General features: G+C 48.6%; 1 protein-coding gene across 2 annotated transcripts in view; it reads right to left on the bottom strand.

The window, feature by feature from the left end:
- Positions 1–3,129: 3,129 nt before the first annotated feature.
- CASZ1 (castor zinc finger 1) overlaps positions 3,130–24,662 on the bottom strand; it is an 87,699-nt gene continuing 66,166 nt past the window's right edge. Inside the window, exons 12-20 of one of the 2 annotated variants that reach the window (XM_066203205.1) lie at positions 22,332–22,492; positions 19,219–19,341; positions 18,455–18,790; positions 17,514–17,712; positions 16,801–16,972; positions 14,405–14,553; positions 13,747–13,981; positions 12,039–12,332; positions 3,130–8,804 (exon numbers count right to left, since the gene is read on the bottom strand). In XM_066203205.1, coding sequence (XP_066059302.1) covers positions 7,549–8,804; positions 12,039–12,332; positions 13,747–13,981; positions 14,405–14,553; positions 16,801–16,972; positions 17,514–17,712; positions 18,455–18,790; positions 19,219–19,341; positions 22,332–22,492 — 2,925 coding nt within the window. In that variant the 3' untranslated portion in view covers positions 3,130–7,548. The remainder of the gene's footprint in view (positions 8,805–12,038; positions 12,333–13,746; positions 13,982–14,404; positions 14,554–16,800; positions 16,973–17,513; positions 17,713–18,454; positions 18,791–19,218; positions 19,342–22,331; positions 22,493–24,662) is intronic. The other variant, XM_066203206.1, reaches the window with a different exon arrangement.

Here is a 24,662-nt window from a genome sequence, read left to right as displayed (position 1 = left end):
GTCCCTTTGCTTGGCAAGGCTGTTCTGTGCGGCATCCTGCTCGTGTCTACCTTTCACCTTCCATCACGTCTGTGTCCTCATGCTCTTTCCTTTCCAACACTTCACAGACAGCTTCCAACTTTACACCTCTGCTGCTACAGCTCCTACTGAGGTTTTGTGTGTGGGCAGCTAGAGTAACACCTGTCTACAGTTAATTAACTGATTTAATTAAACCAGAGCAAATTCTGGGGTGGACATTCTTCCATCTCTTTGAGCAGATTTGCGTTATTTAAGCAGTTTCAACTTAGTGCATGCACTAAGGACTAGTGCTAAATGCTGCAGCTTTCCTGCAGAGATGAATTATTCCTTGCTTTCTTCCCCCTTCACTGTCAACAGCAGGTCCCATCTCTGCGTGCCTGTTTGCCTGCTTACCTGCCTGCTTTTTTGCAGCAATATCAGCACTTCCCTGGCAGCAGCAGCAGGTTTTGGGTGTGAGATGGAGCTTGGGACTCCCTCTTGCTTCACAGGCTCTTCTGTTTGCCAGAACAAGCCTGGTGCAGCCTGGCATTGGAATGTCCCACTACTGCATCTCTTTCTTGCCTCCTTTCCCCCCCCAGCTCTAAAAACTGCAGGCAGAACCTCTAATCTGTGTAAAACGGTGGGGAAATGGGGAAGTGTGGTGGATTCCCCTGGCAGTGGGTGCCCCCCTTGTGCTGTGTGGAGGAGATGTGGGGGCACCCTGTGCCCAGAGGCCGTGTGAGGGGCCTGGGCACAGCTGGCAGGGTGGGTGCCCCCAGCCACGGGCCAGAGCTGCAGCCCCGCTGTCCCGTGGGCACAGCTGGCTCTTCCCTCGACGTGGCCTGCAGGGAAGGTGCCTGGCCACTGAATGAAGGCACTTGCTCCCCTCCGAGGGCTGGCGGGCTCTGGCCACAGCCCAAGCGTCTCAGCTGTGCCCAGTTCAGTGTGTCCGTCGCAGAGCTCTGGCATTTAGGCAGAGCCTGGCCGTGTCCTGGAGCCAGGGAGGGTCTGTGGGGCTCAGGGCAGGGGCTGCTGGTGGCCACTGCCCTTGGGAAGGGAGGGAAGGGGGCAGGGAACAGCTCTGTCTGCCTGTCAGATTAATCTTCAGCTGTTTACTTAAATCCTCAGTGTTTCTTCATTTGTTTGTTTAAGAGTTTTCCTGCCAAAAAAGAGCAAAAGGAAGAAGGGAAGCCGCCTCTGTTGGCCACCCTTCCTCAGCGAGGATGGGCCTGGGGCACGTCACGGGCAGGGGCAGGAGTGGGGTGAGAACACCCTGCAGGGTGGACATGTTCCCATCTTCTGAGCAGCGCCTGACCCTTGTGAGGGAAGAAGTGTCTGAGGGACTCCAGTGAGCCCCTTCTTGCCCCAGGGCTGGCATGAAGAATTCGTCATCCCTTCCAGCACCTCCTGTGCCTACAAGTGCTCAGTGCCTTTCTTCCCTCTTTGCCCTCACCCATTTGGTAGGAACTGGTTTTTGCAGGTAGGAGTTGTCAGTTCTGTCAGCTTTCAGGTACTGGTGGAATCTGCAGCAGAGACCCAAAAGGTGAGGGCTGGAGCCCAAGTGTTGGATTTCCACGTGACAGTGTCTGCCACAGAGGACTCAAAGGCTTACTACAGTGATGTGCTTGAGGTATCAAAGGACAATAGCAGCAGCCACTGCAGTTTTTGAACCCAAGAGATCTTGCCTGGTGTCTGCGGCTTCCCAGGGCTCACCAGGCACAGGGGCAGTGGTTGCAGGGCTGTGGGTGCAAGACTGCACTGGCTTGGAACGAATGCAATAGTGAGACTTGGATTTGTTCAACTTGCAGCTTCTCTCACAACTTTTATGTGAGAGTCATTCCTTTATGAAGTCCAGTCAGAGTCCCACTGAGAAAAGGCGAGTTCCAGCAAAAGCTTTCCAGCAATGGATTGTGTTGTTCGTGTCCCCTGTCCCCACCTGGAAACACGGCCGTTGAAATATTCCACGTGCTGTGGGCAGAGCTCCAGTGAGAACAAACCCCTGGGCTCCGGGGTTGGATTAGGAACATGTTCAGATAATGACATCTGAAAACAGGATGGCTGGGAGCTGCAGCAGAGCAACGAGGGGGCTTTGAAAGAGAGGAGTCTAATCCTCTCTGCTAATAAGGAGGCAGCTGCTTCCAATGCATCAGGCTTGGCAAGCACTGCTTCGCTGCTCCGGGCTTCTCTGACCACGGCAGAGAGGCACAAAGACCCAGCTGCTTCCATGTGGTTGGGGAAGGGCGAGACAGGAGCATTCTGACGGGCACCTGGGCAGGACGAGCACCACGCCGCGCCCGGTGCCAGCGCAGGGCTGGGCGGGAACGCTGCACAGACAAATCCTCTGCTGGCAGGGCACCAGCCAGGAGGGCACTGATCTCTGCTGCCCGTGGCAGTGCGCTGGCCTCGCTGGTGACAGGACAGCTTTGGGCGGGGGGGAAGTGAGGGTCCCCCCGAGGCAGCACAATAATGTCTGGGGACAGCAGGACTGGGGACAGGAGGAATGGCCTGCCACAGAGGGACGTGTTGGGACTGGCAAGGCAACCACCTTAGAGCACATGAAGTGCTGTGAACACGCCCTTGTTCTTTTTCCCCCCCAAAGTAACTTGCTTACTTCCTCATAAAAAACGGCATCTAGTGCCTGTCCTAGTCTGCACCTCACCTACGGTCACCTACTCCTCACCCCGTCCATGCAGACAGGACATTCCCTTCTTGCTCATCTCTCGTTTGAGTGGCAGCTTTGACTGTCACCACAAAGCCCTGGGGGGTTACAGCCCGACGGCTCCACCGCGGACCCCAGTCCAGCAGCCAGGGCTTGGAGGCCAAGGCAGGAAGGGGAAAGCCAAAGTGTCAACAGTCACATCTCTAATTCCATGTCCCATTCAGCACGCTGTGGAGCTGTGAGCACGAGCTCACGCTCTCATGATGCCCGTGAAGGGCACTGATGGCAACTCAGACAAAACCTCAGGGCTGCTGGGAAACCTTCACACCAGAGTCCCTGCAGAGAGAATTCCGTTCCTACTCCACCTCCCACCGGGGACCTGGAGCTGCAGCAGTGACTGCTCCAGGGCTTCTGGGCTTTCCAAACACCCCAAACAAACACGAACCACCTCCTCAAGCAAGAAGACAACTTGATCACTTAAAACTTTGGGGTTTTTTTTCCAGTTTTTATTGAGTGAAAATGTCAAACCTTGCATCAGTCATGCAAAAAAAAAAAAAAATCAAATAAATAAAACACATATATTAAATTTCTAATAGCACTAAATTCAAGTGGAAAAATATTCAGTTCTTAATAACGCAGGTGCTGAAGAGACCAGATTCAAGTAAATCAGAGCACACCATCCTGTTTAGGGTGTTTTTTTTCACTTTCTGCATTTTTGTCTCAAAACCTATATATATATCTATATATCTATATATATGTATATACATATAGATATATACACACACACATATATATGTGCATACATATTATTTTTATATTTATATATATACACATACATATTTATAAAACATTAAAAAGAGCATTGGTGGTTCAAGCATTTATTCCCCCCCCTCCCCCATGGAAAGAAAAAAAACAACAACAAAACAAAATAAAATTACACATTTAAAATTCAAAATGAGCTAGCAATGGCTTATAGTCCTAGTGTGCAATATGGATATTACAAAAGGCTAGAATCCTCCCTCATTGTCTTTTTTTATTTTTGTTTTTTAAAGTTGTTTTGTTTTTTTTTTTTTTTGCTACATTGGAAAATTTTTTTGAATTTTTTTTTTCTTTACAAAATTCCTTCCACGCAGACTTTAATCCAGTTGAGTTTGTGGCTAGAATGAACAATCTAGTCAATAGTTTTTGTTTTTGTTTTTTTTGCTCTTCAGCAGTGAATGGTAGCAGAATCAGGAGGGTCCTTCTCAAGGTTTATTTTGTTTGGTTTTTATCTTGTTTTGGACAAAATAGTTCCATTTCCTCTCCCCTCTTTCCCCTTCTTATAGAACCAGTTCAATCTCCCTCTTCCTCTGGTCATTCTTTAGACAGCCCCATTGATTTGAGAGCTTGGAATGACAAACCACCTGCTCTGATGGGGTCGTTGGGCTCTCGAGGCCCTTGTTCAGAAAAGCACTTAAGCTCGGGCTTAAACCTGGGCCCACTCAGAGTCAACTGCTTAAGGGTTTTGCTGAATTAAAGCCTGAACATGGCAGAACAAAAAGTCGGGTTCAACTTTCTTTTGTTGTTGTTGCAAAGAGAGACAGTGCAGGAGTTACAGGAACAGGACTGGGGGAAGGAGGGGGTCAGGCTGGCCGGGTGGCCGCCGTCCTGCCAGGCCACCTGACCCTCCCTGGGCGCCAGGCCCTGCTCAGGGGTCACCGCTAGCAGTAGCCTGCTGGGAAAGACCTCTCATTCCCTGTGCCAGCTCCTGCAGAAGCGGTGACAGAAGCCTGGGAGAAGGGCTGAGGTGTCAGGGAGAAGTAGGATGCCTGGGGGGAGAAAATGGTGTGCATAGATAAACACGGGCCCTTCTGGCACACTCAGCCCCACGGGACGGGTGACACAGGGCCCCACCCGTGGGATGGGGCACCCTGTCCAGCCCTGCCGGGGCCACTGGACGTCTCTCACCCCTTCCTCCACACGCTTCTGCCTTCCCCGCCGCCGCGCAGCGCCTCAGTCCGCGGAGGCCGGAGAGCCGCGACGGGACAGGCCCGACACCGCGCGACAGTGCAGGCTCCGGGAGCAGGGACGGAGGCGGCCAAGGCAGCCTCCGCTCCCCCTGGCACCAGCGCCGCGTGCCCGGCAGGACTCGCTCCCAGGAGGGCTTGGTCTGCGCCCACAGTCACTGACAGAGATCCTGTTGATTTTGGCGGTACAAAATAATCACATCTGCTTTGCAAGATGTGGCTTGTGTTAATCTAAGGATTCCTCCTGGAGCCCATCACCATACTATCTAAGTAGCTGAACACAGGGAAAATGTACAAGTACAGAACCTGCAGCAAATGCTAGTAAAATAAAATCTTCTTGCCCCATCCCACTTTGAGAAATTCCAGGGCATCATTCCATCATTCTGCCCCAGGAACGTGAGCTTCATCCTATTCAAGAATGGGGTTGTGCTAGGAAACACACAGCTGAGGGCAGGGGATATACCAAACAAAACAAAAACAAACAAACAACAAAAAAAAACCCTATAAAAATAAAAGCCACACAAATAGCTGATAGAGGAAAAGAACTCCAAAGAATTAAATAAACTACAAACTAGTGATAATATTTCATTTGTTTTCATTTGTTTCATCTCTACAAAATTCAAGTTAGAGTTCGGAATCGTGCAGGTCCGGTCAGTGCTGGGAGTGTGAAGTCAGCCTCAAACCACAGCATTAAGGCCCCCCCTCCCCTGCCACCCCTACAAACATAGACTACATTGAAAGAGAGGGAAAAAAAAAGGAAAAAAAAAAAAGAGAGAGAGAAAAAAAAAGGAGAAAAAAAATTGCACAAAATTAACCATATGTAAGGGCTATCCAGAAGGCAGGTGACACCTCCCCCTCCACCTCTTGGCATTGGTGGTTTCTCTTTTGTTCTATATATAGTAATAACCTTTACAGGAAAAATACTGTACAACTTTTTTTTTTCCTTTCCTTTTGAAACATTAGCTGAACATTCTGTCCCCACATTTACACAGCTGAGCTGCTTGTTTATAAATCAGACCTGATCTGCACCAGTTCCTTAGGGAAATAACCAAAAAAAAAAAAAAAAAATTAGCAACCTAAACTTCATGAGGCCTTTATCTGTTCAGGGTGAAAACAAATCCTAGGGATCCCTTAGAGCTGACGTGCTCATGGAGCTGAGGAGGGGAGAGGGTGCCTGCATGGTATAAAAAAAAAGAGTTTTTTTAAAAAGGACAAAGCGCAGATTAATCTGGTATATTTTAAAACTGGCACCAAAATAACTATCACAATTAATTCATACAAGTCCTTCTGGTGCCCTAGTGTGTGTAGACAAGCCCTTTCAGGCTCAGGCAAGGATCTGGGGTCACACAGCTACTGCCGCTGCTGCCAGGGTCTGGGAGAGTGTCCTGTAGTGTGTGCTCCCAGCCCAGGCCAGGAAAGGAGCAGGGAGAGCCGGGGAGCCGGGCACCCGGCGCAGCTGGAGGCGGCCGGTGCCAGCAGGGCGCGGCTGCCATCGCCCACGCGGTGCCCGAGCCCTCGGCCCTGCCTGTCCAAGGGTGCCCAGACCCGCAGCAGTTCTTCGGGGGCACCTGCCCCGGTGTCTGGGCCGTGGGCTGCAGCAGGCTCCGTTCCTGCCGAGGCCAGGTGCGGCTGCAGCGCAGGGCTGCCCCTCCCCAGGGTCACCTGAGAGCCGCGTCCATCACAGGCCGGCGTGTCGTGTTGGCAGCACGGGGCCGGGGCCGGCGCCCGCCCTGCTCCGGCTGCCTGGGGCAGGGCCGGGCCCCTTCCCAGGGCGCTCCGGCGTGAGCCGGGGCCCCCAGTGCCGCCCCACGGGGCAGGGCAGCTCACGGCCTCCTGAGATGGGGATACTGAAGCACCACAAAAACGCCTCACCCTCCGCAGAGAGGAAGCACCTAGGAGTTGGGATGAGATGGAACTGGATGGCAGAGTAACCCCAGTCCTCCAGTGTGACAGACCCTTTAAACTGCCTGCTGTGTTCTTCCCAGGTTACTTCAGCTAAATCCCTACAGTCAGAACAGCAGGGATGAGGAGAGGTGTCCTACGGAGAAAGTGTAGACTGAGAAAGTTTTACAATATAAATAGCATTCAAAATTATTATCATTAACAGTAAAAAGGATCTGGAAGAACAGAGGAGTGTCCCATTCCCACCCCTGCTCATTCATTAATGCATCCTCATTTATGTGACAATAAATACCCACTCCCACCCTGGCTGTCTGATGCCATTTAATGCTGGAGAAAGAAGGGGGAAGGGTGGAGAGAGAGAGAGCACACTCCTCACCCCCTCCTTCCCACTGGCAAAAGCTGAGCTACTTGTCTTTGTGACACCAATTCCTTTAATTTTATATATGTGTGTGTGTGTGTACATTATATAGAGAGAGACACACACACAAATATATATTTGTAAAATTCATTACCTCTTGTTCCCACCCACCCCCCTCCAAGAAGTGGAGATTATTATTATTATCGTACAACTGAAAACATAGAAAAATAAAACCCAGAAAGAAAATTGGGGGGATAGAGCCCCACCCATAAAAAAGGGTCCCCAGATGGGCACAGGCCCCACACACCGTGCAAGGAGCAAGGAAAAGCAGCAGGTACCCTCAGGGTTCACATTTTACCCAGATAAAGGGTATTTTCTGCTGCATCCTGCCCCCTTGTTCCGGGATCTGTAGAATGAATGGAGTGATGCAGCACCAGTCCTGCTGCGAACCAATCTCTTCTGGGGCCTGGGGAGGAGCAGAGGTTTCCTTCCTTCCTCTCTCTCATTTGTGGCACCGAGTTTGTTTTTCATTTGCCATCCCCATCTTTGTTCTCACCTCATCCGGGGTCCTCTTAGTAATTGTGTGTAAGAGAAAAACCAAACCACTGCCGTTGCTGTCTGTAGGATTAAGGAGAAGCTGCTGGAGCAGCGGCGGAGGCTGAGGCAGCAGCCGGAGCTGGAGCAGGGGCGGGAGCTGGGGCTGGAGTGAGGGCTGGCTCGCCCTGTGGCCTGGAAGCATCGCCATGGTCTGTGGAAGAAGCACCCTCCTCTGGTTCTCCATCTTCTTTAGCGGCCAGGCCTTCGGGGTCTGGCAGCGATTCTTCTGAATCTGTGTTCAGGTCTTCCTCCTCCTCATCCTCCTCATCATCATCATCGTCATCCTCCTCTTCATCATCCTCCTCTTCTTCATTCATCTCCTCCTCATCGTCCTCCTCATCCTCTTGGGAAGAGTCGTCCTCGTCCTCCACGTCGGCAGAGCCGGGTGCCCCTGTCCCCGTGTCCTGCGGCGCGGCCCCGGCTCTGCTGGGGGACGGGCCCTCGCCGACCTCTGCCTGCTTCTTGCTGAGGTCCAGGGAGTCGCTGAGCCCCACGCCAGCCGCGTTCTGCAGGAAGAACAGGGAGCTGTTGTTGTCAGTGCTGAGGTTGAGGGAACTGTCCAGGTTGATGGAAGAGTTCTGGATATCGTACTCAAGAGTGGAGTGGGCGAGGCCCTCGGGGCCGGGGGAGATGGCAGGCAGCTCCCCTCGCTCCTGCTTCTCGTGTTTGCGCTTGTGCGAGTCCATCTGTGACATCCCCACCACCGTGTGTTTGCAGCCAGGGTAGGTGCAGTGGAAGTGGGAGCATTTGAGTTTGTACTTGCAGTCGGGCACCTCGCAGTCCACGCTGGAGCTGAACTGGCAGAAGCCGGCGGCGCTGATGACGTCCTGCTTGCCGTGGTGCTTGCGGTGGGCTGTCACCTTGGTGCTGTCAGTGCAGCGGAAGCCGCAGCGCAGACAGTGGAAGTGTGTGCTATTGCCAGAGAACTGACAGTCTGGGAAGTTACAACTCAGAGAAGACTTGAAGCGTTTGAAATCATCCAATACTAGGTTGTCAACACGGTCGTGGTGCTGGGCGTGCTTGTACATGTGGGTACGGCCGCAGAACTTGTAGCCACAGTTCTCCCGTGTGCAGTGGTAGTGGGTAACCTTGAGAGAGAACTGGCAGCTGGAGTCCTTGCAGTCCTCGTAGAGGTCATAGCGCCGAAATCCCTCCAGCATCATCCCTTCATCCAGCATCTTGCGTGAGGACGCGGTCTTGCGGCGCTTGCCAAACGGGGACATGTCCTCAATAATCCAGAAACGCTTCTTGGCCCCCGAGGCAGTTGGCATAGTGATGGTGTTCCCTGAGGAGAGAAAGCGCAGAGCGGTGTTGCTGACAGCCAGGTCTCTCCATCTCCCAGCCCTCCTGGCAAGCTCTGTGTTTGCCAAGACACAATGCTGCAACTGTTCCCACCCCGCGCTCGTCCCTGGAGCTCTAAGGGAGCCTGATCTCCAGACCGTGGGCTAGCTGATGCCTGCTGGACATCACTTCCTCAGTTTTCAGCGTATCCTGCCTCCTCTCTGATTGCTGCTCTGGCAAACCTGATCTTGTACAAATGTTAACTGTTGCTTCTCTCGTTTGCTACTTTCACAGTTTCTCTTGCTTCTCAATTAACCTCTAGTCCTGTTTTCCTCAAATGAGACTTTAATAAGGAGGAGTTGCCTTGTTCCAGTCCAAGGACTGAGGTGTGTTACTGTAGTTCACCAGGGTGGTAAAAAGAGTTGCAGTGTGTTAAAAGCTTGTACGTGTGCACTGTTTCCCCCTATCCAGGCTCTTGTAATACACCACAATTGCCAAGGACAGGCAGGAAGTGAAGGAAGATCCCATGCGTGATTAAAACTGCAACGGGAGGGGGTGGAATTTATAGAAACAGGATGGACTTTGGCCAGGAGACTGCAACATCCCTCACTGTAATGAGCCCACATATCACAATGAGTGCACTTAGAAAGACAGATGGACAGATGTTCAATAGGGCTAATTCTCATCATCACCAGCCAGTGGACTCTGAGAGAAAAAACCAGTTCTGCAGCATTCCCTTGGGTCTCAAAAATTCCACGATGCCCCCAGTATAAATAAAGGTCCCTCATCTATCTTCCACTCGGATTCACAGGGCCAGCGTAACTGGCTAGTGCTTATGTCCCCTAGGATCACACTGACATCAAGGACTCGACCTCAACGTATCTATTAACTTATTTCCTTCTCTGCCTGCTGTTTCCAGAATCAGCCCACAATCTCCAGTATCAACGTGCAGCACAGACAAGGTTGGAGGCAAGAATTTCTCACCAGGTGCAGAACTGCGAGTGTAATCAGAAAGTACAGCTTGCAACCAACACGTACTGGTTTTTTGACCCTCTTCCTGGTGAAACTGCCATCTTCTTAAAAGAGGCACAAGTTGTGACGCACAGTGCAGTCTGCATCCTTGTCTGAAGGGACAGCCAGGGCAGAACCACTTCCCTTCCGGCAGCGCACGGCCGTTACAGGTGACGGTCCCTCAGGGAACCACCCTTCAGGAGAAGGGGATGACCACTGAAGGAAACCTCCCACACAGGCCAATGGAGCGGTGGCAGGAACCTCCTCTCCCACATGGCGGGGCCGTACAGTTTGTGGGATAAGCAGAGAACAAAAGGTCTTTCTGCAGCATTTGTTAATTAATGGCCCTTGTGCTCAGACTCTGGACACCAGCTCAGGTCATCCATGGTGAGACCATCTGAGTGACATGGTGGAAACTGCACGCTGAGGCTGATTTAACCAGCTACCAGTGAAAGAATAACTTTCTGTCACTGGAGATTTGAAATTGGCAGGCTCCTAACGACAGAATCTGTGACCAATTTACTCTCTGCTCCCCCCTAAACATCTGGTATTGTAAAATGCAGTTCTTCACTCCCAGTCGACTCATGTAAGTGCAGCGGTGCCTGGACAAGTCGCTGCTGTCCAGATTGATTCGTTTTAATAAAATGTAAATTAAATAAATTTTTTTCAAACCATCAAGTTCCTTAGCATTGATTAATAAATGCTCATATTGTCTGTCTTTGAGTGGGAATATGGGATAACCCATCTTGGAGAAAAGGCTCTGGATGGGCAATAAGTAGCACTTAAATTTTACCTGTTTAAAACTCTGTATCTACACAGCTTTTAAAATAGTTCAAAGAGATGTGCTTAGAACTTCAGTTGAAAACCAACTGTGTTTTTAAATACAGGCAAAGTTTTGGAGTAAGGGCACAATGAAGAGAGATGACACCTTGGTGCACTCTCCTCTTTTGCCAGTGTTCAGTCCCTGCACCCTGTGGAAGATTACAAGCCCCAAAGGATGTGATCTCCACCAAGTCTCAATGGTAAATGTTTTCCATAAGCTTATTTCTTTAACCACTAATACTGTCAGCATTCACCAAACTATACCAAGGTAAAAAGAAAAGACGCTTAAAAATATTGGATTAGAGGAAGCACAGCACGAGGTTAAAATGTTTCAGGCTGCATGCAATTCAGTTAAAAGAGAAGCAGAGATAAGAGTTTCTTGTGAATTTTGTTAATTGGCACACACTCCTCTGGACAAGGTAAGGATCCTTCTCCTGCCAAGTCCCTTGAGAAAAACCTATGAACTGGAGCTGGAAACTGTGAAGTTGGTCCTCCAGCCATACTCCCAACCACTGACCTCAGATTTACATATTACTAAAACTGGCAGGAAGAACGACTGGGACATTTGCAGGCTGCCAGAAGCCTCATAAGGGTGAACTTTAAGCACAAAGATGTCCTTAATTAACTAAGAAAGAGCTAGGAGTTGGGAAAAGAAGCCAAAAATGAGACACACCCTAAAAGCCATTCCCAGATGGAATGAGAATATCCAGCCTGAGACATCTCTGATCTTAGTCACACATGGGATCATGGCAGCTTAAAACTGAAATCTATCTGTATTTTCTGCAGCTGATTAGAGCAGACATAAACAACGAGTATGAGAAACAGCTCAACCTGTCTGCTGATATCACCATGTGACACTGCCTGTACTTCATTCCTCCTCCTGGGAAGGTACCCCTGAACTTTGTGGCTTCATTTGAAGTTTGCAAGATCAATTGAAAGACAGGACCTGGGCACCTCATCAAACATTCACCTGCTGAGATGTGTGCAGCACACTGTGGCAGGCACTGGCTTGGGTGGCCTCGAAGATCTAACCAAGAAGTCCAAGCCCCATTAATGCCACACGAGCAAAAGTTTGCTCTGTGGCCACTTTGAGGTCACCGAGACACTGAAAATGCATTTTAACTGTGGATTTGTTAGGTTTTTCTCACAGTTAGGAACTGGGGGCGATTGCTCTCAGTTATTCATCCAAATGTCTGTGAATGACGGGCTGTGGTTTGTTTCCCCTTGGCTGTGGTTACTGTGTCAGCAAGGAGAAGGAGCAGGCATGGATGGAAAACACTTGAAAAGGCACAGAGTGACCTTGGCTGCTCTACCGACCCAAAGGTGCAGAGAAAAAACATGGGCAGGGTGAGTGGGGACGGAGCTGGGCACAGGACATGGAGAGAAAGCAAAGAAGTGTTGTTACCTGCTGCATCCTGCACTAAGGGAACGTCACTTTTTACTGGAGGTGGAGTGGCAATGATGGGCGCAAACCCAGCGGTGCTGGCGGCAGGCATGACAATGCCTCTGCTGGCTCCCAGGGTGGCACTGAGCAACGAGTATGAGAGACAAGATGGAGAGAAGAGATAGGGGAGGCTGGGAAGGGGAGACCTAAGCAGGGCTTGTGAGAAAGATGGAGGCAGAGATGGTGGTGGAGGTTGTGGTGCAGTGTGGGTTGCATCATCGGCAGCAGCAGTAGCAGTAGAAGGAACCAGGCAGCCTGGAGAATGTGGAGAGAAAAAAAAAAAAAAGCAGAAAAAAAAGAAAAAGAAGAAAAAAAAAGAGAAAAAACAATAAAACAAAACCAAACCAAAAAGAAAAAAAATCACACACACACAAAAAAATAAAAACAAAACAAGAAACAAAAGAACTGAAATGAGAACCCAAGAGCAGAAGCAATATGATGAAAATGGAAAATACATTCACAAATGTATGGAACAGAACTGTAACAGAGAAGAAACAGAAGGTGAAGAATTGACAGCACCAGGAAGAGGAGAGTTGTCTCTGCAGGAGGTAAGGTGGCTTCATGATACGGGGGAAGAGACACAGGCTTTCAGGCAGAATTCTGGATTCATCTGGTCATTCTGGTCCTTGCTCATCTGCAGGGCTGCTGCCTGCTTCAGTTAACAGCTGTAACAGTGCTCCAGCACGTGGGGCTGCTCCCTGCCCGGGCATCTCCTAGGACTTGGGCCACTGCTGACACACAAGAGTGCCAGGAGCCACTGCCCCACCAGAACCCTCTGGAGGTGCCATAATGATCTGGGGGCAATGCCAGGAGCCAGCAGTGCTCCTGCAACGCGACTGTGCTGTGATGGCCTTTATCTGGGGTGGGAAAGAAAACCAGGAAAATGTGTAGGGAATGAAAGCAAACTGAGGCAGCCTATGCAGAATATCCCACTTAACCCTGGGAAGGACAGCTGAGAGATCCCCGGTCATCACTGTATGATGGCAGAATTCCTACCAGGTACCTGACTCCTGACAAGCTGACCCTGTAATGCGGGCAAGGGGGAGATGGCTCTGCACAATCCTGGCAAACAGGACAGGAACTTACTTCCCAAAAGAGGATATGAAGGGGCTCTGCTCTGCGCAACTGCACAGAGTGGAACAAGAGTTTTTGGGTGAGGAAGGGAGCTCAGTGAGCCGCTTTTAGATGCTGCTTTCTGAAGATGTGATAGGTTTCATCTCCTGTGTATGTCGTATCTGCTATTGTACTTCACCACTACTGTAAACTGCCTGACTTTGGATGCTGCTCGAGGAAATACAGAGAGGTACCAGAGGAAATGCCAAGTACAGAAAGGGCCCAAAGCTCTTTCTTTTTTCTATTAGTTTTTCTGTTTTTTGGTTTGTTTTTTTTTTTTCAGCTATTAAAATAGACCCAACCCCAAGACCCAGGATAAAAACCTCTCTTCATGGGAGGGAAAAGATATGCTGCTAGCTCCTGGATGCTCGAGGTGTGTATTTTAATGGACCTCTTCTCTCAGGTGCTGGAGAGAGCTGGGTTAGTGTGAGGCACTACTGAAGTTGGCACAGTGTGTATTTTAAGGTGCAACTGTTCCTTGGCCTCTTTTTATGAGTTTATCTCCCAGGAGAGCAGGCAGCTGATGATTCATTTCACACACACCCTTCTCCCTTACCTGCTGATGTACTTTCATTGCCCACTGGAGTGCTGGAGCAGCTGCGGTCCATATTGGAAGATTCAGAGGAGATGCCCCCAGGGCTACAGCCAGTGTAATCCATGTACTCTTCTGTTTCAGTGTCCATCATGCTTGGGGGTCCCTGAAAGGAAGCTGGGGTTCCTGACGAGGCTGGGCTGGGTGCCATGCTGCCAACCTGGGGGAGATTTTCATTTCTTGGAGTGTGGCCAATAACCTGCAGCAGGAAAACAAGACGGGAACTTTCATACCAAAAGCAAGATATCAGGACCAAAACCATCTGTCTGCACATTTATCTCCCTCTGCCACAGTTCATGAGGGATAGCTGGCACATGCTTGTGAGTGGAACCCCCGCACCGGGGCCAGGAGCATGAATCCTCCCGCACAAGGAGCTCAGCGCATTAAACCTGGCACACGCATCCTGGTGTGTGAATTGTGCTGCACTCGGGAGCTGGGAGTGTTAATCTTGGCACCAGCACCCTGGTGCGTGGACTCTGATGCGCTCACAAAGAGGAGGTGTTAATGTTGGCATTGCCCCCTCACTGTGTAGGTCCTGCTGCAGTCAGATGCTGGAACCATGCCTGAGTCTCGTCAGTGCCAACACCGCATGTGGATCTACAGCTTCAACACAAGGAGTTACCTGAGTAGGAACACGATCAAAGTTCTTCCCCAGCATCCTTCTCATGTGCTTCCTGGCATGGGATGTCATTTGGTGCTTGAGCAGGAAGGAGAACTGGCAGCCCTCTCGGATGCAGTGGAAGTGGCTGTTCACCTGGTTGTATTTGCAACCTGCAGACACAAAACCATTTTATGTTGCACGTGAAGGTACCGAGAGGGAGCAGGACCAGAGGGGCGATGACTGGACAGGCAGCTGTCCATGTGGATTTCTGATGGACTGAACATCATCAGTGGTCATGGGTTATTTAGGTTATTTCATGTCTTGAATGAAAAAAATTCAAACCCACAATCTACAGCCTGCTGAGCAACTGCAAGAGAGGATTACAGTGTACAGAGATCCAAGACATGAGCCAGAGCCTAGTCCCATCCCTCTTTGTGCCATTATAAAGGAAGGAACATTGCCATTGCATCTAATAGTGCCTAATGCTCTTCAGTCTTAGCTAGTGCCTTTTCTTTTACAACAAGAACAAAACCAGGACATTTAGCTGTATTATAGAAGCTATAATCAAAACACACGCTCATAATTAGATTAGAAATGAAAAGTTCTTTTTCTTTTTTTCCCCCTCTAACTGTGCTCTCAGAAAAGCAGTCTCATAGCCGCTCCAGCTCTGGACAGTGTGTGCGCTCTGGTCAGACAGGAATGAGCCAGGAAGTGTTTACTGACACTCCAAAACTGTTGTGTAACAGGGGCAGCTACTGAACAACAAGCACTTCTTATGGGCTCTGGCATACAGCACTTCACACGTTCTGGTCCACGTGTGCCAGGCATGCACAGATCATTAATGGACAGCCCCCAACAGCCACCGAGCTGATAAACAATGGCTTGTCATAGTTCAAACAGTGCACCAGTGACCAGGATCTGCTGCGTCCCATCCTCCCTTGACCACACCCTCAGATACACAGAGCTAGAGACCTACAGACAGGCTCACTTTTACTTATCTGTCTACATCCATCCACCTTTACTTATATATGTTTGTCTCACCTCTCTCTCCCCACTCATACACGCTTATATAATTATACACACAGAAACATACATTGAAGAAAATCTCTCGTGTGTTCAGAAACACTCACAGCCCTTAAAACAGGCCAGTGCTTTCTGCACCTGCTATCCATAAATACACAACATAAACCCCAGGGATGCACACAGATGCAGAAATGAATCCACACGTTGGTCAAACCATAGACACCTACACCATCCCACCACGCTGCCTCTATCTCTGCAGGCAAATGCAGGGTGCCGGCTAAGAGTGTGTCTCCTGCACAGCAGGGCCGGCCTCCAGGCAGATGTACATACTCTGCAAGCATGCACCCCACGCCTCCCCAACGCTGCTGACACATGCAAAGGCTGCAGCTGCCTCGCTGCCTGCCGAACGGCTCCTGACTCACCCAGCTCATGTGGAGCTGACAGCCAGCGTTTCATCTGCAGGCCAAGAGTGTGTTTGTTTGGGTCCCACTTCCCCACCCCGCCCACCCTGCCGATCCCTCTGCTCTGGGACCGGGAACAAAGAGCGCTGCAGGACTGGAACACGACCACAAAGGGCAGGTGAGGGCTCGCCTGTTGCCAGGGCACCCCTGTGGGCTGGTGCCACGGATCACCGTCCTGCTTTGTCTGGCCCCGGCTACCACCAAAAGGTGAGTAAATAACAGCAACTGCTCAATCTACTGCCAGGTGTAAATGGGACCGGGGGAGGTTCTGGCCGTGGTGTGTTGACACTCATTACCCTGGTTACCACAAACAAACTTCCATTTGGGTACAAGTTCTTGATATATTCAAAGCTGGAAAGTTCTGCTCTGGCTACTGTGGCTGTTTTTCTGTAGTGGGAAGGAACAGCACCCAGAGGTGTTATTCTGAACCTCGCTGAGTTCCCGCCTTTGTTCCAAACAGGAGTGACAGGGAAGACTGCGTCTTATTTGCCATTTGACTTTCAATATGCCGCACGAGCACTGGTTAGGAAAAAAAAATCCCCCTAAGAGCACCCTTAAATTTCACCCAACACAAGCAGTGGGTCTAAAAGACTACAAAGTATAAAAAGAACACACACACAGAAAAAATAATCTTTGTCAAATAATCTTTGACAATTAGATAAAAAGAAGAAAGAAGAGGAAGCTGTATGCCCAGGCAAATTCACAAATTCATACGCACATTTCTCTATGTACAGTTTCTATTCATTTACCTTGGGTCTATTTGTGAAAACATGCTTCAACCAGACAGACCAGGCACTGCTTTATGTTTTGTTGCCTTTCTTGTTTAGTGATTTAATGACCAAATACTTCTTAAGCATAACTTGCAGGTTCTAATTTACGGCATTCTTGGCCTGGACACGGGACACACCACATGAGAAACAGAACAAAACTCACCTAGTCTGCCACATTCTTCCCGCTTGGTAAAATACTTGAAGCCGTTGGCCGCCCTTCTCTCTGCCTTCTCGTGTTTTTTCACGTGCCAGGGCAGCTTGGTGGTGATGTTAGTCACGAAGTAGCAGCCAGGACGCAGACAGTGGTAATGCCCTCGCATCCGGAATTCACAGTGCTGGAGGGGAGCACACAGGCATGGTGCTTTAGGCACGTCTAGAACAAACGCGCTCTCAGCTGCCCGCCACTAATGGTGTCCCTTCTGAGGTGTCAGAGGGGCCTGCACTGACACTCCAGCTCCCATTTTATCCTCTACAACCTGCCACGCACCTTGTTCCCTCTCAAGTCTTTTTACAGTGCTGTCGTGTACTCTGTCATACACTGTTATGTGTTGAAGCATCCCAAACCTTAGTCATGGCTTTCCCCGGATTCATCACAGATTCACCACAAATTTTTAATCTATTCCATTTTGTGTTTTCTCAGATTATTCTCATTCCCTTGTCCACTCACCCGAGTCAAAGAAACACAAAAGCATCCATGATTTCCCATTTGATAGAAACCAATGTTTTCCCAGACCACGTAATTAGGATTTCCATGGTTCTATAGTAATGCCAAGAAAGCCACACACAGCCTCACTTCTTGCTGGGGGGTCAGTCTACCTGATCCTTCATCTCCTTCTCCCCAGTCCTGCCAGAACACTGCTCTGGAATGGCTCTTACCTGGTTGGGACAGAGACACTGCAGGGAGTAGTAAGCAAACTGGTCTCGCACATTCACCAGATTATTGTTGGGGTTGATGTGGTCCAGGCAGTGGGATTCTGCTTTGCCAGAGGTTTTGCACACATACTTGCAGTTCCCAAAGAGACAGTGGAAGTGGAATTTGTTGGCATACTTGCAGTCTGTTGCCAAGCAGGGATCACTGGAATACATCCAAAACCCAATCATCACCTTCACTCATTTCACACATTTGTTTCTTTGCCAAGATTTAATTCAAGGGGAGCCCAAGCTGAAGCCTCTGTTCTAAACATGGCCCACAGATTTCCCATAGCCACCTTCCTCTCCAGGGAAATTGAAGCTGGCAGCATTACTGCAATTCCACACAGCTACTGCACTTCCTTGATTAGGATTATCAGAACGCAGCAATGCATGGTGGGTTCTGTAGTCTTTGAGGGCCACTTTTCCAATTTAAAGTTCAAAGGAAACACAACCCTCGGGCGTGGCCACCGCAGGATGCCAGGGGTTCTCCCGATCTGACAAAACCAGCACTGCCCCTCGCATCAGCTAAATGGGTTTGGTACCTTCTGCCCCCCACTCAGTCCAAGGATTTCTGGCCCAATAACCCTTCGTTGTCAAACACACTGCAAAGACACCTGTATTCCTGCACAGCTCTTGTAAGGGATAAAACGGGGATCAGTGACAGATCACCCAGTTTATCTTCTAAACTCATGCCTAAAAGCGCTCTCAGATGCACTCAAAAATCTTGAAAGAATTTTCTAGACTTTGCAGAACTAAATTTTCTGTGAGATGAAGCCCAGAGTGCTTTCTAGACTGGTTTCTCAGTGGGTGAACCGAAGTGTAGTATTGCAGCTCCAAGGAGAGGCACAGAGGGGACTGCAAGGCTGGGGAGGATAGAAGGAGGCAAACAGCAGCAAAAAACTTACTTCTCCTGGAACTGGAGAAATCCAGGTTTGACCTGAGGCTTGGCATTCTCCAGGGAAGTCGTTGCCAAGGGTGAAGCTGCCAGGTTAGGCACTGTTGCTGGGATCTGAGGCATCTGGGGTATGGTTGAAGCCAGCTGCTTCCAAGCAAGTAGTGTGGGAGCAGAGGGCATAGCAGCTGGATTTGGAGTGGGCACGTCAAGGGCAGGAGCACTGGCCATGGTGGCAGAAGCAGCAGATGGTGACGAAGGGGCCAGTGAAGCCTTATTCTCGGTAGCAGTTGAGAAGGGAGACTCAGAGTTGCTTTTCACAGTTCCACCTTCAGTTCGGAAGTGAAAACTGCAAAACATGATACTAATTCAGACATAAATTCTTGACAATTTCATATAAGTTCATTAAACAACAACAAGAATACGGCAGGAACCTGTAAACAGATTAGAGAAACCCCAGAATCACTGCAGTCACTGAGATCAGCTGCGGGGCAGCTTCCCAGGGCTGTTGGCAGGAGCCAGTCATTTCCTGCAGTGAACCAGAGGGAACCATCAAACAGGAGAGACCAACTCTGCTAGCACAACTGTCTTAAAATTTGCAGCATCTCCTTCCCTATAACCCCCTCAGGCTCAGGCACGTGAATGGCCACTGAAGGCCTTAGTCAGTCTCTACTCGGATATTCCACTCCCTTTTAAAGGAACCTGGGGTGATCCTGAGCCATAGTGTGCACTGCAGAGCTTTCTCAAGCTTCCCAGGCCTCCTGCCCTCCTGCTTACTTGGCGTGCTTGATGGCTCCATCCAGGGTGCTGAAGAGGGCTCCACATTCCTCCACCACACAGTGGAAATGCACCTTGTGGAGAAAGTCACACTGGGCATCGCAGAAATCCTTGGTGCCAAACCTGGCCAAAACAGACAAGCAGACATCTTAGGGAAGGCCCCAGGAGAGAAGTGGAGTTGGAACAGACTTTTTTTCCCGTATTTTTCAACTCTATTAGCATTCCCACAAACAACAGTCATTCCAGGGAACCTAGACCCAGAAACCACCCACCCCCTGCCCTGGATAGGAGGGTCGCTCCCAGATGGGAGAGAGGAACCATCATCTAAGCAGCAATTACAGCCTGTTCTGCAGAAATACTGCACAGCACCATCCCTGATGTACAGAACAACAACCCTGCCATGCAAACCCCAGGGCCAAACCCACCACATTACCCAAGAAACGTCTTGTGTTATCTTGGAACAAATGGCCGGCTCAGCGTGGTGTCACTGCTCACCCACTGCTGAGATTCTCTGGACTTAGTAAGTGCAGTACAAATACATGTGATTTCAGGAAACTCCAGAATCACAGGGAATCAAGAAAACAAGTAAGAAACACTGGCAGGAAGGATTTGAAACTTAACAAGGGAATCTTGCATAATTAAGGTACAACAAACTACAGTTGCTCTGATGAGCAGGAAAGCAAGAAACAAACAGCAGCCTGTACAGTCCCAGGAGGGACCTCTCACCAATGGGAGGGTAAAGGAAGGAGAAAAAACTTGTACTGGAGAAGGAAGGTTTGTGGATATACAACGTGTGCTGGCAGTTATGGCTTGCAGGGAGAAGAGGAAGGAAAGTAATTGTGGGGTAAGAGAGAAGAAACACGTTATTGCAAACTGAAGGGGCTGTTTTATCAGAGACAAGAAGTGTTGAACCTAGAAAGAAGGCCTCCCACAAAAAGGGAGGTGATGAATCAAAAATGGCTGCATTATAAAATTTGTTATGGATGAGAAAACTAAAGACAAAGCAGAGAGCTTGGGATGTAGTGAAGACCTTCTAGAAGGGCAGATGAATGGACTCATTCGAAAAATATAAAAATGCACCAATCAGTCAGTCTGGATGATGTATGTCCCGAAGTGCAATGGAAATTAACTCCCAAACTGATTACATTACCATTTGCTGGTTTTTAAGCCATAGGGAAGTGGGAGGTACTACATAAGTGGTAAAAAAAAAAAGAAGAAATTAAACAGTCAAGGTACTGGTTCTTTGAGGGGAAAAAAAAAGACAAGTCATCTTTTGCAATTATCATACCTCTGGCCTTAACTTCTCCTTTCAGTAAAGTAATGGAACAAATATTAAGAGGGAGGAGAAAATCATTAAACATCTAGAGGATAAAGGAACCATGAGCAATAAACAGCATCAGGATTATAAGGAATAAATCTTGCCAGACAAATTTAATTGCTTTTTTTGATAGAATTACAAAATTAGTGGATGAAGGGATGCAATATATTTGGATTTTAGTAAAGCATTTGATTCAGTCTTGCATATGCTTAGAATTAATTCCAATTGGCCTGGACGCAATGCCACCTCATGGCTTGAAACTGGCTGAGGGACCATAAACAAAGGCTGATGACAACCAGCACCACACTGAGCTGGGAGGAGGAGGCATGGTGTGAGTGCTGAGAGGAGGACTTGGGTTAGTCTGAGTTTATTTAACATCTTAATTAGTAATCTAGGAGTAAACAGCGTGTTTATGAAATTCACGAAGATACTGAACTGGGAGGAGGTGGCAATACCAGTGCAAGAGGAGAAAAAGAGCACAGAGAGGTTTGGCAAGACAAGGGAGAAGGTTCAGAACAGGAGAATCATGTTTGGAAACAGACAAGTACACCTGGGTGTGGGGGACTCACTAAACAACACTAAAAGCAATTCTGTGTCACAGAGGGTAATAAACAGGGTACCATACATTACTCTGTGTAGATACAAACAAATTGTGAGCTGCCTATTTGGGGGCAGGAAGCTTGTTCTGTCCGGAGGGGGGACCATTAGGGAACACCACGAAAGCAACAGGACCCGCAGGCGGAGGGGACTAATCCAGAGTCAGATCACAGGAAGTAAGTAAGCCTGGCTAAATGGAATGCTCAAAGTTTGGGACTGTCTGAAGGGGCTGAACTCCAGCTGCAGAGAGGGGTGATCTGCTGTGGTTCAAGGGGGATATAAACAGAGCTGCAACAAAACTACAAAAAGTGGAATTTGGGCCACATACCACGGAAATGGTTGTGACATTGACACTTACTAGGTGGTAGAATAATGCACCCAGAGACAAGAAAATAGCCACACTGCCTCGCAGAATTACAACCAGACTGGACAAAATGCAAACGGACTGCAGGGAGGGGTCTCACACCAGCCAGGGGCTGATGCACGAGAAGATTTTCTAGTTTTCTCCATTAAAGCCAGTGATTTATGAAGTATGCACTGGCATTTGCAGGTGATTCTCTGTGTCAGAGCACAAACCTATGTGTCTGCCTGGGTGTATCTGTGTGTGCTCAAAGCACGTGTCTGTCTGGGCATGTATGTGCATGTGTCTGTAAGTGGGTGAGCCCTGTATCTGCTCCATTTTCGTTTTGAGTCTCCTTCCCTACAACAAAAGCAGCAGAAAACATCCCAGCTCCCATATCCTTTTCCTTATTCCCGTGCCTCTACATCCCCAAAACTTGTTTTGTTTCAGCTGAAACACCACAGGATGCACGTCAAGGCTCCAGTGACCTGTGTGCGGTAACTGGCCACGGTCTCACACAGGTGCAGCGCTAAGAGCACAGCTGCACTGGGACCCCGGGCTTGCACAACAGGGTCATAAAGAGGAGCCCAAGGTGAAGTCTATGAACCACATGAAGATCTGTGCTTGCATGTGGTTCTCAAGATCCCTTTGTAAAAAAAATTCTACATGGGCAGGTATTTCTTACCAGCCATTAACACCTGGTGCAGGCGGGTACGACCAAGGGTTAAATGTGCCCCAGGTGACCAGTGTCTGACAGAATCAGGCCTTTACATTCAACGGAACTCTGTGTTCCGCGTGAGCCAGTGAGTCAGACACTTTGCAAAGGAAGCACTTTTCCTCTATTCCCGCTCTCCTTACCGGCGCAGGTACATCTTCCATGGCTCAGAGAGCTTCTCCTGGACAAGTGCCTTCACTGCCTTGCCCAAGTACTGGCTTGGCTCCCCAGCCCCAGCCTGGCTGCCTTCGCCTTCTGTCTTAATGTTCAGCAGGTTCCCAAGGCTGGCACTGGTCTTGGACATCTGGAACAAGAACACAGACACTGCATCAAGCCCAGCACACAGACACAGACACGGCCACCCTCAGGACTGTCCCACAGAGACCAGTGTCTCCAAAGACTAAAAGAGAAGATAAAAAGTCTGTGCAGGCTACTCCAACTGCATCAGCAAAAGTTAGTAACACCTCACTCTTCTGCATCTTCCACCCAACCAGCATAAAGCACGCAGGTGCCCACTGAATATTTATTCATGGATCCTGTTAAAGTAATGAAGCATCATGTCTACTTTATCCACATGGAAACTGAGGTGAAGAGAGACTTCTCCTATTTGACTATGGAAAAGGTGTGTGGGTTTCAACAGGAACAGCCCTGTGTAGCTTCTACGAATTGCTGGTGATAGAACCAGCAAAGTCTAGTTTATTCAGTCATTTTATCCCAGCCACAAGGATGTCTCCTTTAAAGTGACTGAAGTGTGAGGGTAGAAGGATGAAAATCTCATTCAAGTGGGGAAAAATTCTGTCTTAAGTTCCTGGAAAATCCTTATTAACTTCAATAATAAAATCTGGTCACTTTTCTGTGCTAAATGGACACATCCTCCACGAAGCAGGACTTGGACTCAATCTGCACTGCATGAAAGGCTTCAAATAGAATCTAAACAGAGAAGGTTTAGAGGTCCAGCTGTATGATGTACAGGACAGAAAAATGAAGTTGCTCAAGCCTGCCTAGAGAAAAAATTTCTTTCAGAATAAATGCACAATTTCCCAGACTCTTTCTTTGTTGCGCTCTCAATTACCTCCAGTAACAACAGCAAATTTCACAGGATGAGTAAAACGCAGGATTGGGCCCAATACTTGCACAGGAAACTCCACCCACTTGAGGGTCTAGAAGCCCTTTATAAATATCAGTTAATTAAGCCTGACAGCCCCCTAAATAAACTGCAGTAGGCTACAGGAATCCTGGTTATTTGAGGCTCTCTTAATGCCCCCTGAAGGTAAAGCCCCTGCTGCTCTGTGGAGACTGCAACTCTTTATGGCTGGAGTCAGAAATTCAGGTCATGTGTTTCCACTGGTAATTCCATTTCTGTAAAGGGCTCTTTTTCCTAGAAAAACAATGAAGGATTCCCCCATGGACAGAAATTGTGTGCAGCAAGAGGAAGAAGCAAGTGTGATGTCTTCCTGAGCAGACTGAGCTTGACTCTGCAATCTTTAGTCCTGGAATTGGTTCCATCAATCACACACACAGTGGGTTCTACTCCTTGCTGCTTTATCTCATTGGCTAATCCCACTCCTTTAACCTGACACCTAGTTTTCACCTGCGCTACATTTGCTTTGCACAGCTTAAAGAACCTTATGTCAGGCTGCACACAAATAAATGCTTTTTTCTAAACATATACTTTAATCACGTATTATCCTGGAGATTTTCAGGTGAACTCTCCATTGAAAGAGAATTTCCCTGATCTGGGACCTTCAGAACGACCCATGACCCCAGAGAGCATAGTAACTAAATTCATTGGCTCACTAAAGAAAGACCTGCATATTTGGGAACACCAAAGGGACAACACAAAGGAATAAATCAGAAATTAAGTTTAAAAGGGAAAATCAAAACCCCACTGTAACAGAGAGCCAATGGAAGAGAAAAGTGACATAAGGATAAACGCAGAAATTAAACAACACAGAGAAAAACAGTGATAAGAAAGAAAGGAGGTGGGAGATTAAAAGGCAAAGTCACTTTGCCCTCTCTTGAGGCCTCGATGCATGTAACACCCAGAGCCAAGGGGATGGCAATAGTTATGCCTATAAAACCTATCACACAGCAGAATATTAAAGCATGGCTCAAAGGGTGCCCTGATCTCTACTGCAGTTGTATACAGCCACAAAATTAATCTTGGTACAGTAGAATTTATCATGTGAGAGAGAACTATACATTTGAGATGATGTATAATTTAACAAAAAAGTACGGAAAAAGAAACTGTGCATTATCTAAAATAAGTATTCTAGAACACTGTAAAGGGGACTCTGTTAGATACCATTACTCACACCAGACAGAAATTGAAAATTTTGGTTCAAAATTTCTAATTTTTTCTTCTCTTTCACAGAACCAGATTATTCTCTCCCTCCCCAAATGACGGAAAATGTTTTAAAGTAAGTAAACAAAATGAGCAACTATAAAAGGAAAGTGAGAGAGAAGTTGCCAGG

The sequence above is a fragment of the Chamaea fasciata genome, unplaced genomic scaffold (genome assembly GCF_029207755.1).
Source record: "Chamaea fasciata isolate MVZ Bird 193981 ecotype frontalis unplaced genomic scaffold, bChaFas1.0.hap1 SCAF_23, whole genome shotgun sequence".
NCBI lineage: Eukaryota > Metazoa > Chordata > Aves > Passeriformes > Sylviidae > Chamaea > Chamaea fasciata.
The sequence above is the reverse complement of the archived record's forward strand: the minus strand, read 5'-3'. Positions and strand labels throughout refer to the sequence as shown.